Source organism: Sorex fumeus, unplaced genomic scaffold (assembly GCF_029834395.1).
Source record: "Sorex fumeus unplaced genomic scaffold, SorFum_2.1 ptg000075l, whole genome shotgun sequence".
Lineage (NCBI taxonomy): Eukaryota > Metazoa > Chordata > Mammalia > Eulipotyphla > Soricidae > Sorex > Sorex fumeus.
The window spans coordinates 5,576,426-5,591,816 of record NW_026606132.1 but is presented as its reverse complement, the minus strand read 5'-3'; the positions used below and the strand labels follow the sequence as shown (position 1 = coordinate 5,591,816).

General features: G+C 41.1%; 1 protein-coding gene across 2 annotated transcripts in view; it reads left to right on the top strand.

Moving 5' to 3' along the window:
* MOSPD1 (motile sperm domain containing 1) overlaps positions 1–15,391 on the top strand; it is a 57,096-nt gene that overhangs the window by 17,876 nt on the left and 23,829 nt on the right. The window contains exons 5-6 of one of the 2 annotated variants that reach the window (XM_056130306.1): positions 8,996–9,157; positions 10,738–12,369. In XM_056130306.1, coding sequence (XP_055986281.1) covers positions 8,996–9,157; positions 10,738–10,769 — 194 coding nt within the window. In that variant the 3' untranslated portion in view covers positions 10,770–12,369. Of the gene's footprint in view, positions 1–8,995; positions 9,158–10,737; positions 12,370–15,391 lie in introns of those variants that run through there. The other variant, XM_056130305.1, reaches the window with a different exon arrangement.

The window sequence follows — 15,391 nt, the reverse complement described above, 5'->3', positions numbered from 1 at the left end:
AATTGGCCAAGCCTGGTGCACTGTTCATATTATTTTGAAAAAAAAAATCTCATTAAAGTTGAAGTTAATTAAACTAAGTAGATTATAATATCCCCTGTGGGCTATTAATTGAATCCCTCTCCATTCCTCATTTCCTTCCAGCTTAGATATTCAGAAGTGTTATGATATACTCTTTCAACATTGACACTCTCCTCATATTCAGCTCTTTCTTTGGATATCAGTCCCCCTCCCTCTTAGCTTCTCATTATCTCCCACCAACCCTGTGATAAGAGAAAGTAGATAAAAATTTTTCCCTAGAAAAAGTCTGGAAACTTTTGGATCATGATATATTAATGTGATAGCTGCCCTTGAAAGTGCAACATTCTATGTGAGGGATTAAAATAAATCTCCTTATCATTGCATTAATTCATACATCCCTGTCCATGTGTTCACGTTAGAATGTTGACTTCGATAAGACAGGAAGTAATGCCTCTTTGATTTACTAGAACCAAGAGTTTTCCCAGTTCATGTAGGAAGAGTGCCCAGATTTTCTGCTGGATACCAAGACTAGAGAGTAGTCAGTGGCTGGGAGAGCCACGATTTTCTCCTTGGCAACTATTATTAACAGATAGTGCTTTCCATTCTTTGAAGCTAAAAGAGAACCTCATCAAATATCACTTTGATGTCTGATGAATAGGGTGAAGTTCACTTGTAAACATTTTCCTTTTCTGCTATTTGGTCGGGGGCTCCCCAATGGTGCTTGAAGCCTGGGGGAGGAGGATACTCACTTGGCAGTTGCCAAGCTGAACAGTGTTGGGGACCACCAGGGATCCAACGTGGGACATCATGCTGCTAGAACCAGGCAGCATGCTAGTCCTGTAAGCTCTCTTTCCCCAGATGAAAAAAAATTTGTCTGTCTGTTTTTAATTTTTTTGACATTGTGGGCCATACCCAGTGGTGCTCAAGGGACTATGCAGTGCAGAAGATTGAACCTGGGCCTTGAACCTGGGCCACCTACATACAAAGCACATGCTCAGCCCATTGAGCTGTCTTTCCAGCCTGGATTTGTTAAATAGAGGCTGTGTCCAGTGATACTGAGGGGGGGGGGGGGGCTTGCAGTGCCGAAGATAGAGATCGGGGCAAAGCACATTCTAGGCATGCGCTCTACCACTTCTATTTCTCCCTGGCCCCTACATTCCCCTTTAAAAATGCCTCCTCTTGGGACTGGAGAGATAGCACAGCAGGTAGGGCGTTTGCCTTGCATGCGGCCGACCAGGGTTCGATTCCCAGCATCCCATATGGTCCCCTGAGCACAGAGCCAGGAGTAACCCCTGTGCATCGCCAGGTGTGACCCAAAAAAGCAAAAAAAAGCCTCCTCTTAGGGCTGGAGCAATAGTACAGTGGCTAGGGCATTTGCCTTGCACACAGCTGACCTGGGTTCAATTCCTGGCATCCCATATGGTCCCCCAAGCACTTCCAGGAGCTGAGTGCAGAGCCAGGAGTAACCCCTGAGCATCGCTGGGTGTGACCCAAACACCAAAAAAAAAAAGCTTCCTCTTGGGGGTTGGGGGAAGGCGCAGAGAGAAACTGGGGACATTGGTGGTAGGAAATGTACACTGGTGAAGGGAACACATATGACTGAAACCCAATCATAAACAACTTTGTAACTGTATCTCACTGTGATCCAATTAAAAAGTAAATACAAAATAAAAAAAATAGTGCCTCCTCTGTGGGGTAGAGCAATACCACAGTGGGCAAGGTGTTTGCCTTGCACACAGCTGATCCAGGTTCGATCCCTGGCTCCCCATATGACCCATCAAGTCTGTCAGGAGCAGTCCCGGAGGACCACCAGGTGTGGTCACCCCCACAAAAAACCAAAATAATAAAAAAATAAAACAAATATGCCTCCTCTAGAATAATCAAGGCCATTGAAACATTTCCAGGGACTGGAAGCCAACCTACAAGTCAACCCACATTCGATCCCTGTCACTGCATTTTTGTTCTCCAAGCACCATCATGTGATTCCTGACCATAGAGCCAGGAGTAAACTCTGAACATAGCCAGGTGTGGCCCCCAAATAAAAAATACTTTTATTCTAAATCTACAATTTAAAATGTCATTTCTGTAATAATTAAATAGCCAATAATAATGAGTAAAAGTTTAGTTATATCCTTCTTTAATTTTTTTTCCTATTTACTTTATTATTATTTTTGGGGTATTTGGAGATTGTTTAATTTTTTTTTAGTGAAACACCATGAGGTACAGTTGTAGACTTACAAACTTTCTTGCTGGGGTTTCAATTATACAATGATTGAGTACCCATCCCTCCTCCAGTGCTCATTCTCCACCACCAATGATCCCAGTAGCCCTCCCACCTCCCCAGCCCATCCCCCCACCCCACCCCGCCTCTGTGGCAGGGCATTCCCTTTTGTTCTTTGTTTCCTTTACGGTGTTGTAGTTTGCAATAGAAGTATTGAGTAACCATAGTGTTCAGTCTATAGTCTCCTTTCAGCACGCATCTCGCATTCCGAGCAAGTCCTCCAAACATCCTTTACGTGGTGTTCCCTTCTCTATCTGAGCTGCCTTTTTCCCCAGCATGTGCTGCTGGCTTCCAAGACGTGGAGCAGACCTCCTGGTACTTATCTCAACTATTCTTGGGTGTTTGATTCCCATTCCGTTACTATATATTCCCCAGATGAGTGCAGTTTTTCTATGTCTGTCCCTCTCTTTCTGGCTCATTTCACTTAGCATGATACTTTTCATGTAGAACCACTTGTATGTAAATTTCATGACTACATCTTTTCTAACATCGTACTCCTTTGTGTAGATGTACCAAAGTTTCTTTAACCAGTCATCTGTTCTCGGGCACTCGGGTTTTTTCCAAATTTTGGCTATTGTGAACAGTGCAGCGATGAACATAGAAGTGCAGATGTCATTTCGACTGTACTTTTTTGCCTCCCCGGGATATATTCCCAGGAATGGTATTGTTGGGTCAAACAGGAGCTCAATTTCTAATTTTTCAAGAATCGTCCATTTCTTCTTTTCTTTGGTTAGAAGGGCAGGGATTCCCAAGCAATGCTCAAGGAGCCTCGGGCCACTCCAGGCAATTCTTGCCTGAAGTTTCAGTTATTGTCCCTATAATGTTATTCTCCAGCTTTTGGAGCTGAGGTCCATGAGGGCTTCTGGGGATGGGTTGTGCCATGTGGTACCAGAACCTGGAGCCTCTACATCAAGGCCTGTGCTCTGACCTTCGTGTCATCTCTCCAGCTCCTTTTATTTTTCAGTTTTGTTTTTTGGGGTCACACCGGACAGTACTCAGGGCTACTCCCAACACAGTGCTCCAGGATTGCCCTCTGTGTTGCTCAGGGCACCATGAAGTGTCAGGGATTGAACCCATGCCTCCTGCATGCAAAGTATATGCTCGACCTGTAAAGCTATCTCTCCAGGCTCTAATAAATTTTATTTTTGCTTTTTGGGTCACACCCAGTGATGCTCAGAGGTTACTTTTGGCTCTGAACTCAGGAATTACTCCTGGAGGTGCTTGGGGGACCATATGGGACACCGGGTATCGAACCCAAGTCGGCTGCATGCAAAGCAAACGCCCTACCTGCTGTACTATCGCTCTGGCCCCTCTAATAAATTTTAAAACAAAACAGGTTGGCTGACAAGATAGCCCAACAGACCAAGTTTGGTTCCCAGCACCACATGATCCCTCAGCGTCACCAGGAGCAGCCCCCAAGCACTGAGCTGGTAGTAAGCCCTGACCAGTACTGGGTATGGCCCAAAAGCCCAAACAAAAAAAATAAACTTAATTTTTCACTTATTGGTAAAAATTTTCCTAAAAGACTAAATAACAGCACTGTATTAGTTGAGCAGTTTTCCCTTTTTTTTTTATTTTGACCCATACTCAGCAGTGCTTAGAGTTTACTTCTGGCTCTGCTCTCAGAGATTACTCCTAGGGGGCTCTGGGGACCATATGTGATGCCAGGGATCGAATCTAGTTTGGCCACGTGCAAGGCAAGCACCCTACCCACTCTACTCTAACTCCAGCCCCAATTTTTCTTATTTCCATAATTAACCTTAGCTTTGGTATCCAAAGTATATTAGAGAATCCATCTAATTGTAAAATTGGAGCAGGTAGATGAATGAAGCTAAGTCATATTAGCATAATCCATGGTGGGGTCTCTTGCCTTGATAAAATGATTTTCATCCCAACTAGATGAATCATTCATGTTAGTAAGCTCAGCAAGGGAAGTCACATTCTATGGGGTGTTTACCTTTATGTTCTGGGCACCTGGTGAATTATTTACACAGGAAAGTATGCTTGTGCTGCCCTAAGTGTGATGAGCTTCTCATCTTCTAGGGTCTGCTGGATTGATTTCCTTTGACTTACAAGGTTTTCATGGCTATTACCATCCTAGTGTAAGGACTCTGGCACAGCAGAGCATCCAGAGTCCTGACCGGAAATGGGTATCTACCCCAAGATAGTTTTATAAATATGTCAAGAAATTGAGTAACGATTTCTTCTTTAATTTAATATAATGGTGACTGATTTAGTCCCTATTGACAAAGTGATGCATATTATATATATATTGGTTTTGGGGCCACACCCAGTGGTGCTCATGCTTACTCCTGACTCCTGTGCTCAGGGATCACTCCTGACAGGGTTCATGGGACCAAATGGGATATGGATTGCTGAGGGTTCAACTCAGGTTGGCTGCTTTCAAGGCAAACACCGTACCCTCTGTACTATCTTTCCAGTCCCCAGCATAGTGATGTTTTTTATTTATGTTTATTCAGTTAATAGTAAATTGCATGTGACTTCCAGTATGAAGAATTCTAAGGCTTTTGCTGTTAAGTTTCTCTGAACTAAAATGTTGAAAACATTTGGGACTATTTTCTTTTATGGGAGTGGGGGGAGCGGACCACACGTGGCAGTGCTCAGGGATTACTGCTGCCTCTGCACTCAGGAATCACTACTGGCAGGGCTCATGGAACCACGTGGGATGCCAGGGAATGAATGTGGATTGACTGTGTGCAAGGCAAATTGCCTTACCCAATGTACTATAACTCTGGCCCCAAGACTTTTCTGGGAAGTTTGAAAGTGGCATTATTTTTGCATATTTTTAGTTTAGAGAATGTGTATTGGACATAGTACAAACCCAGCCGTGTTGTGAGGCTCTGAGTTAGCTGGAAAATAGTTGAAGAGGATCCTGAAATATTTGGATTTTAAAATGCATTGAATGGCAGTAAAAATGAGAAATTTCTTCTCAGCTTTACTATATAAAAAAGCATCAAGCAGTAATAAATTCCAGAAAGAAAACAGCACCTATCATCTAGCACATTGAACAGATCTGTTTAGACCTTGTTTAGGTACATACATGCAATTCTGTTTTTAACAGAATTTAAGGGAAAGCAATAAGGCATGCTTTTGTGAAATACCAACGCCCTGTTGTTCGTTATTAGATGTTTTGAAAAGGTGCAGCTGAATCTTAGTGGAGTTGTCTTAATTACATTACTGATGAACCCCTATGTGTATGCAGTGTTGGAGTCAGTGCCCTCTGGCTTAAGAAAATTATGTTCTTTATTATTGTACATAATAGCAAAAAAACTGAAAATGACCTAAAAGTCCATCAACTGGGGATTGCTTAAATCATGAATATTCATCAAAAGGGATGTCAGCCTGACATTCAATTTATAAGGATATGATATAATGACGGATGATTACATATTGACTTTAAAAATTTGTTCAAATATATTCCTGGGATAAAAGTTGTAGAACTATATAATATGGCCTTATTTATGTAAAAATTTTGTTATAAAATATTTATATGGGCATTTATAAAATCTGAAAGAATCTATACAAGCTGTTAACAGTGTTATTTCTGTAGGGATGGAATTATATATAGCACTGTAGAACTGTCCTATTGTTCATCAACTTGCTCAAGCGGGCACCAGTAATGTCTCCATTGTGAAACTAGTTGTTACTGTTTTTGGCATATCGAATATGCCACGGGGAGCTTGCCAGGCTCTGCCATACGCACGGGATACTCTCTGTAGCTTGCCAGGCTCTCCAAGAGGGACAGAGGAATTGAACCTGGGTCGGCCGTGTGCAAGGCAAACGCCCTACCCACTGTGCTATTGGGGCTGGAGTGATAGTACAGGGGGTAGGGCATTTGTCTTGCATGTGACCAACTGGAATTGAATCCTCAGTATCTCATACAGTCCCCCATATACTTCCAGGAGTAATTCCTGAATGTAGAACCAGGAATTAACCCCTGAGCATAGCTGGGTGTGGCCTCCTTAAAAAACAAAATGAAGTATTTTTAATAAGAAAGTTTCTCCTTTCTAGATCTCTGAAATATTTACAGGAATCTTCCAGTATCACAAAAATAGCAAGTTCCAGTTAAAAAAAATGTCAAGGGCCAGGCATGTAGCTCAGTGGCAGAATACTTGCCTTGCATATATGAGGCCACATAGATTCAGTCTCTGATACCCCACAGCAATACACTTCAATTATGCATGAAAAATTAGGGGAGGGATTCTGTAAATTATGGAATTATATTGTGGGTGTGTAGTGAAAGATATAATTATCGTAAATGATTTTTCCAGAAAGCTTATTTTTATATAAAGTTCCTTCATTTGGTAACTAAGAGAAGACTTGTTTGGAGCTATTTACGCTAGTTCATCTCCAAAAATAATTATAAAATTTGAATTTGTTGTTACCTATCTGGCTTTGGCAAGGCTCAATTAACTTCACACAACAGCGAAGGTATTAATAATTTAGAAAAGCTGCAGTTAGTAATAAAATGAACTCTGTTATTTCATTAATAAAACACAAAGATTGTGTTGCTGTTGGCTATTCCTTGTAATGAAAGGAATGGTAGTAGGAAAAGCCATATGACAGAAAATGATGTTATTTGGTTTCTTAAAAACAGGAGTGTGACTTTTGTACAAATGCAGCCACAACTGTGAGAGAGCTGGCCTTCTAGCTCTTGACATTTTTTTTTAAAGCCAGTGTTTTTTTAAATTTTATTTCATTGGAGTAAGAACACTTGACATGATGTTACCCTCTTTACAAAATTTCAAGTGCACAATTGTGTTTTATTTACTTGTTTTTGATTTTTGGACCACACCTGGCAATGCTCAGGGGCTACTCTTGGCTCTGTGCTCAGGAATTAACTCCTGGTGGTGCTCAGGGGGCAATGTGGGGTTCTGCGAATCGAACCCAGGTGTGCTGCACTCAAGGCAAGCACCCTACCTGCTCCAGCCCCCAGAATTGTGTTTTTAACTATGTGCAAATGCCTTAGCAGATCTCTGGAACATACTCATCTAGCATAATTGAGAATCTCTGCCCAGCAATTAGGAAATTCCATTCACTGCCTACCCCGTAGCCATCGTTGTGCTCCTAATTCCATGCGTTTGTCTGGTTTAGTTAAGTCTTATAAGTAGAATCAGATGGCATGTGTCCTTCTGTGATGAGTTTATTTCATTTATGATCATATTCACCAGATACTGTTTCTTCTGCTTTTTTCACTTCATTGTTCAAAATAAGGTAGTCAAACATGGGATCAAAGGGCTAGTACAGGGGTTAATGAACTTTGTATGAAGCCAACCTGGGTTCAGTTTCTGGCACTGCAATGTGATTCCCTGAGCACAACCAGGCGTACCCCCAATGCCAAAGTAAAGAAGCAGAACTTTAAAAAGTTAAGAGCGGTAGAATAGCAAGAATTTTCATAGGTGATTATTCCTTAAACATTTTTTTATTAAATCACTGTGAGAGAGACCCTTACAAGGCTGTTCATGATTAGGTTTCAGTCATACAGTGTTGCAACACCATCCCTCCACCAGTGTACATTTCCCAGCACCAGTGTCCCCAGTTTCCTTCCCATCACCCTCCACCCCCCCTGCCTGTCTCTATAGCAGACAGTTTTCTCTCTCTCCTTCTCTCTCTCTCCTTCTCTCCCACCCTCCCTTCCTCCCTCACTCCCTCTCTCTTTCCTTTTGGGCATTGTAGTTTGCAGTACAGATACCGAAAGGTTATCAGGTGTATCCCTTTATCTCCTTTCAGCACACAGTTCTTTTAAAGCACGATAATTTCCAGCTGCTATTGTCATACTCGTTCCTTCTCTATTTTACCTACCTGGGATCATTCCTGGTGGTGCTCAGAGTACCATATCTGGTGCTGGGGATTCGAACCACATGCAAAACACACACTTTTCCCACTCTACTATCTATCCAACCCCCTTCATAGGCAGCTTTTGACAGCTTCGGTGTCTTTGTGATGTCCTAACATTTTCAGAAATGGTAGCAGGGTGTTGCGTTGATAAGGATGAAAACTGGGGGGGGGGGGGGGGGGTGTCAAGCTAAGGTTCTCCAGTGGAGCCGTTACTGAAATGGAGGGACATGCAAGCTCTCCACCAGGGTATGAGAAGGAAAGAGCAAAACCTCGGCTTTTCTATATTTCAGCCCATCATTTAAAAAAATTCCATTTGGGGGCTAGAGCGATAGCACAGAGGATAGGGCATTTGCCTTGCACGTGGCTGACCCGGGTTCAATTTCCAGCATGCCAGATGGTCCCCCGAGCACTGCCAGGAGTAATTCCTGAGTGCATGAGCCAGGAGTAACCCCTGTGCATGGCCGGGTGTGACCCAAAAAGGAAAAAAAAAAAACGGTCACAGTCACGGTCCTCCCGTTGTTCATCGATTTGCTCGAGCGGGCCCAGTAATGTCTCCATTGGAGACTTTGTTGTTACTGTGTTTGGCATATCGAATACGTCACGGGGAGCTTGCCAGGCTCTGCTGTGTGGGCGAGATACTCTCGGTAGCTTGCCAGGCTCTTCGAGAGGGGCGGAGGAATCGAACTCGGGTCGGCCATGTTGGCTGCGTGCAAGGCAAACGCCCTACCACTGTGCTAAAATTCCATTTGTTTTATGTTAAACATATCTGTACCTCCACTTTATCCACTGTCTTCATTCATTTCTAGATGCACACTCAGGGTTTTTGTCTTTTTACAGAAAACAAAACTGTCTCCTCAGGACCTAGCTTACTTACTGTCTTCTTGGGAGTGGTATGCATTGCAGCTCTAATGCTTCCTACGCTGGGGGATGTGGAATCGCTGGTGCCTCTCTACCTCCACTTAAGTGTGAATCAAAAATTAGTGGCTGCTTATATTCTAGGTAAGTTTTTCCAGGACGCATCGGGGACATGCGTATTGGTAATTTTTTTTTCCTGGCTTTGAGATGGTCGGTAGCATCCCTGTGTCTGTGATTCTGGGGGAGTGTTTGGATTTGTTTTAGGAAAAAGATCAAAGATGGCATCAAAAGTTCCTTGAGGTAAGGTGTATCTTCAGACTTAGGGAGTTTATATTTATTTTTTTTTCAGTTGATTTATCTAGTACCTTATATGTAGCCAGTTATTTTCTTTCCAGTTTGCAATGGCATAAAATGTATCAAATATTTGTTTTGTGATACAATGTTTCTACTTCTAAGAACTGCTCCTAGAAGAACCAAGTCCCTGAAGTAATACAGATGAGCAACATAGCCTTCTCTAATGTAAATTCCTTTTTTTTAAAGCAGTTTCTTCCATTCATTTGGGTTTGAAATCCTATAGTCACAACAGAACATCTATTCGGGACCTACTCTGTGTCAAAGGTCACTTGGCTCTTGTTCTGATGATGAATAACTTTCCTCTTAGTCTCTTTCACCTCTTCTTAGATTATCAATTCTCAGTAGCATTCCCTGATATACCCTTTAGTGTTAAATTGACTTCTAAATGTTTGCCCTGTTTCTGCTATTTCTCATACCATTTCCTCCCCAAAACCATCCATTACACTGCTGTCAGAGGGACTTTCATTGTCTCTAGGATTTACAATTTTCTCACCAGTTCCTATCAAAACCCGTTTGATGGCTCTCCATACTTTGTTGGGTGAAGTATAATAATACCATAACTTGCCATTAAGTCATCCAACTCTGAGACCTCTAAGCTAATGTGGTTCTAGTTCCTTTCCTACCTGAAGTTTTGCTTAAAGCCAGTTAGATTCTTTCTAGGTCCCTGAAAATCTTGAGTCCTGGTCCTACCCTCAAGTCTACACTCTTGCCATTCCTTCACCAAAAAAGCTGGCCCATGCCATTGTTCATTTTCCTTCTTGTCTTTTGTGTTTATCTCAGCTTTACCTTTTGTGGCGGGCACTGTTTCTAACTGTCTCAGTCCTACGTGACTATTCTCCTTCTCTGTACTTGATCATTTTTTCCTTAGCCACTCATTTAGGGCAGAACACATTCTAATTATTATGATGGTTTAATGGTTCTATGTGTATGAGTCTTCAAAAGAGACACGTCAAACAGGAATACCATCTTCATTCTCCTTGTGATCGAAGGGCCTGGGATACAAATAGGCTTGCAATGTTTTTGTTGATGGAGTTGGCTGTCTTTCCTGACACTTGAAAATGGCATGTCTGTTATTATTATAGCTGATGTGACTGGTTAAAGTGGGAGGTATATTTGATAGTTAAAAAATTAGCTGTGGCCAGACATTAGTGATTTAATTAAATCTACCCAGTGACTGCCCATTGCTGTAAATTGGATTTCTTCTGTATAATATCAACTAAATTCAAATTGACTTTGAATTCTTGGAAGAGTGTCTGCCGATGTGCTGTGTTTGTTTTCTTTGCTCGCTGAGGGCTAAACAATTGTTATTGAATGGCAGATTTTACAAAACTTCTATGTGTCTAACTTCTCTATTTTTTTTTCCTTTCAAGGTCTTATCACAATGGCCATACTTAGAACATGAGCTAGGAATTCAATTGACTTCTGAAGTAAATTTATCCTGAAAATATGAATGTGGACTGCCTTTTATCTCTATTCCACTCCATTAACATGCTACAAACTATCGAGTGATTTACAATAATTGTAAATGCATAATATATATTTTAAATTGCTCTGTAATTTTTGTTCAGAGGACTCCAAGCACGATTTTGCAGAGGGCAAGGATGCTTCTGAGTGATGGATGCCTAGGGAACTCTTTGAAGATATTCTTTTTCTAGCTAAACCTGTTGTGCAAAATACTTAAAAAGATTTATTTTCTCTTCTTCTTTCCTAATTCACTTGAATCATTAAGGTCATATGTTCTTTACAGATAAAGGTCTAAAAGAACAAACTGACCAGCCTAAAAATCAACTTACTTTCCTACTATAATCAATGTTATTATGTAGATTATATCAGCTCCTCAATGGACGGTTGCCATGGTATTTCTAAAATAGATTGCCCAGTCCATGTGTTTCACGTAAAATGGTGAAGAGTCAAGTTTATCCTAGAATCTTACAGAAGAGAGGCCTTTCTCAATTCATCCCATGAATGACAAAATGGAGCTGGACACCCAAGGCACATATCTTTGGTTTGGTTTTGTCTAACAAACTACTAGAAGTTGGGTGACCTATTTGGTATAAGACGTCAAAAGGAGGGGCCAGAGTGATAGTATAACCAGCAGGGTGTTTGCCTTGCATACAGCCTACCCAGGTTCAATCCCTTGTACCTGAGACCCTCAAGGAGTGGTCCCTGAGTGCAGAACCAGGAATGAGTCTTGATCACAGCTGGGTGTAGGCCCCAAAACCAAAAAGAACAAAAAAATTCAAAAGGAAATAAAGGATTTGTTATTTGCTTATTTGCTTTACTCTGGTTTTACCTCTAGATAGCATCTTATGCTAATAGGAGGGGTAAAAATCACTCATTTTCCTAAGCCCCCTGCCTGACTGAGCGACTAGGCACAAAAGGATTGCCAGGTGTCAGGTAGAATATGTGGAGCTGATTGTTCACCTTTAAACTCTCAGCCAAGAATAGAAAATTCTTAATATCTGTGTCTATTTTATATCAGTCACTGAAACATTTTTTAAGTTTGTATTATTAAAACAATTTTACCAAAAAAACCCAAAGCACAACTATTTACATTTCTTTATAGCCTCTTCTGATATCTAACATGTGTGTGTGTATATATATGTATATATATAATGCAGTTTTAACTGTTATTGTCATAGTAACCAATCTTTGACTTAAGATTTTTATCTGAGAGCACAATGCATTCAGAAACTCTTGCAAATCATCTTCCAGACCTTTTTACAGAAAGACCTTCTGCACTGCTACTGTAGTAGTCTCAAGGAATATACAAAAACAAAATGTATGCCTGAGATATTTTGGGTGGGGAATGGTATTTTGCTTCTAAACTCAAAGGCTTTTATGTATACCTTTTCTTAGAAAGTCCTCATTGTTTAACCTTTTGGGGAGCATAGATCATTAAATGGATCATGTCTGTACATTGTGTAATAACTGAAAAGCATATAAATGTAATCTATTTTGAACTTTGTAAAAAAAAAACATGCTTGGAAGTGATCCCTGTCTATCCATCTCAAGTCCTCTGTGTGTGCACGTGGAAATGTACACACACATGTGTGATAACACATTGTAAAGATCAGAACTAATTAAAAAATAAAAGAAAATGGAGAGCCAAGTTTCACTATGATTGAGGCATTTTATCTGAGTTACCTGTGAGGGACTCAGGTTTTAATCCATTTCCTTAAGCTGTTTTCTACCCTTGTTTCTTGGGGAACGTGACTGGAATGAGAAAGCTAAAATGTCTTAATTTTTTAATTTGTCAAGGAAGTTGATTTCATTTATATTGTATTATAATTTTTAATAATTGAAATCTTAATTTACACAACTGTATACAGCTTAGGGGTATAATTTCCTGTCTTTTCAATGTATAGGTCACTACATCCCAATAACTTATAGTACCAGTACCATATTTCACCATATAATCATTGCTACTGCAAAATCAATGCAGCCTGGGATTATTTTTTGTAATACCAGCACAATTTTTATAAACATTTCACCTAATAGTTACATCACACCACTTTGAAAAGGTAAAATCTGCAACAATTATACATTGAAAGATGATGTTTTTCCATCACATCTGTTGAATCCCTTCTCTCTCATGGTCTGGTAACCATTTGTTTTTATTTTTATTTATTTTTCTGTTGGGCTGGAGTGATAGCACAGCGGTAGGGTGTTTGCCTTGCAAGCAGCCAACATGGCCGACCCGAGTTCGATTCCTCCGCCCCTCTCGGAGAGCCTGCCAAGCTACCGAGAGTATCGAGCCCACATGGCAAAGCCTGGCAAGCTCCCCATGACGTATTCAATATGCCAAACACAGTAACATCAAGTCTCACGATGGAGACGTTACTGGGCCCATTCGAGCAAAATCGATGATCAATGGGAGGACTGTGACTGACTGTATTTTTCTGTTTGGGGTCACATATTGCGGTGCTCGAGATTTACACCTGGCTCTGTGCTCAGAAATCAGTCCCAGAGGAACTCGTGGGGACCTTGTGGGGTGCTGGAGATCAAACCCAAATTGGCCACACATAAGACAAGTGCTCTACCTGCTGTACTATTACTCCAGCTTCCATGTGTTTTAATTTTTGAACAGGTAACAGTGACACATTTCAAACTTCAAAAACTCTGAAAAGATAGCTGTTGAAAAAAACTCAGTCCTCACCATATCTATTCACCCCATTCTCTGTCTTACTCAGCCCTTACAAGTGACTACTTTTGTTATTTTCTTTGTCCAAATGTATGCCTTTTATGCCTTTATATAGCAATGGCAACACTCTACCAAACCTAGCCATCTCTAATCAGCCCTCTGATTTCCCAGTCTGAATGATATAGTTGAGTTTTGTTTTGAGTTTTTCCTTTGGGGCCACACCTGGCAGTGTTCGGGGTTTACTCCCAGCTCTGCTCTGAGGGAATCACTCCTGACAGGGTTTCAAGGGACCCTATGTGGTGCTAGGTCAGCTGTGTGCAAGGCACGCAAATTTTCTGTTGTACTATATCTCTGGCTCTAGATCTAGTGTTTATCTGAGCTCTTTCCAGAGTTATTTTTTCATCTCCTTTGTCCCACATCCCCCACTTTCTGGTGGATGGCTAGGTTTTTTGGTTTCCTTCTTTGTAGAAAGTTCTTTGTAAATCAAGTTGCAATATTCCTTCTGGTTTATTCTCTCTAACATTGTGTTTTTGCCATAGAAAACTTATTCTGAGGACAGTCATATTTAGAAATCTTTTATGGATTCTGAGTTATTTTTTTCAATGGTTCCAGTGATTCAGCCTAGGGTTAAGGCTTTACTGCTATATCCCCAGCTCTGACTAAAAGATTTTGAATCAGAAAATCCTGTCACACTCTGAGGCAGGGATTCATAACTATAATAAAATAATTATATCACTAAAATTGTCATAAATTTATAACTAGTATATAATAGTTACAAAAGCACTAGTTGAAAGATATATAATGTGATTATATAATCACTTAATCACTTAATCCCCGTTATTCATCGATTTATTCGAGCGGGTGCCAGTAATGTCTCCATTCATCCCGGTTGCGTGCTAGCGTAGCCCAATGGTATCTGTTCGTTCTAGGAACATGCAGAGCCTCAAACCGATCATTTAGGTTCTTGACGAAGAAGTCTGACCATATTATAGGTGGGTGTCCACGTGATCTTTTGATGTCCCGTGGAATCCAATCAGTAATGGCTCTAGTCCAGCGGTTGTCTGTAAACCTCATTACGTGTCCAGCCCATCTGATTTTTGATGTCTTGGCAAATGAGACAGCGTCCCTGATTCTTGAGCGTTGACAAAGATCAGAACTCCGGATTCTATCTCTCACGATTGAGTGAATCGTGATATTTCAAGCATAGTTCTTTCGATTCCTCTTTGAGAGACCCAAATGGTGTTCTCATCCTGTTTTCGTAGGGTCCAGGTCTCTGAGGCATATGTGAATGCAGGAAGAATAGTGGAATCAAAGAGATGTGTTCGTAGCTGGAGGTTCTTGGTCCTTTTAGTTATTTCTTCAATGCTCTTGAAGGCATTCCAAGCCGCTCTCTTCCTCCTGCGCAACTCAGGTGCCAGGTCATTCATCATGTTGATTTCTCGACCTAGGTATATATAACTGTTGCATTCAGAGATGGTGGTTCCGTTGAGAGCGAATGGAGCGTCAGGAACAAGGCTGTTTCTCATAAACATTGTCTTCGTAAGATTCAGCTGTAGTCCGACCTTTCCACATTCACAGTCAAAGTTGTTCAGCATTTGTGCCGCTTGGCTGATGTTTGGTGTTATTAGAACGATGTCATCAGCAAAGCGGAGGTGGTGTAGTTGCCGACCATCTATCTTCACTCCCATGTTTTCCCATTCCAGTCGTCGCATGATGTTCTCGAGGGTGGCACTGAAGAGTTTTGGTGAAATGGTATCACCCTGCCGAACCCCTCTCTTGATATGGATGATTACTTCTTTGTAGAATGGTGAGATCTTGGTAGTGAATCCGCAATAGAGCTCACGAAGTATCCTGATGTATTGAGTTTGTATGCCCTGATT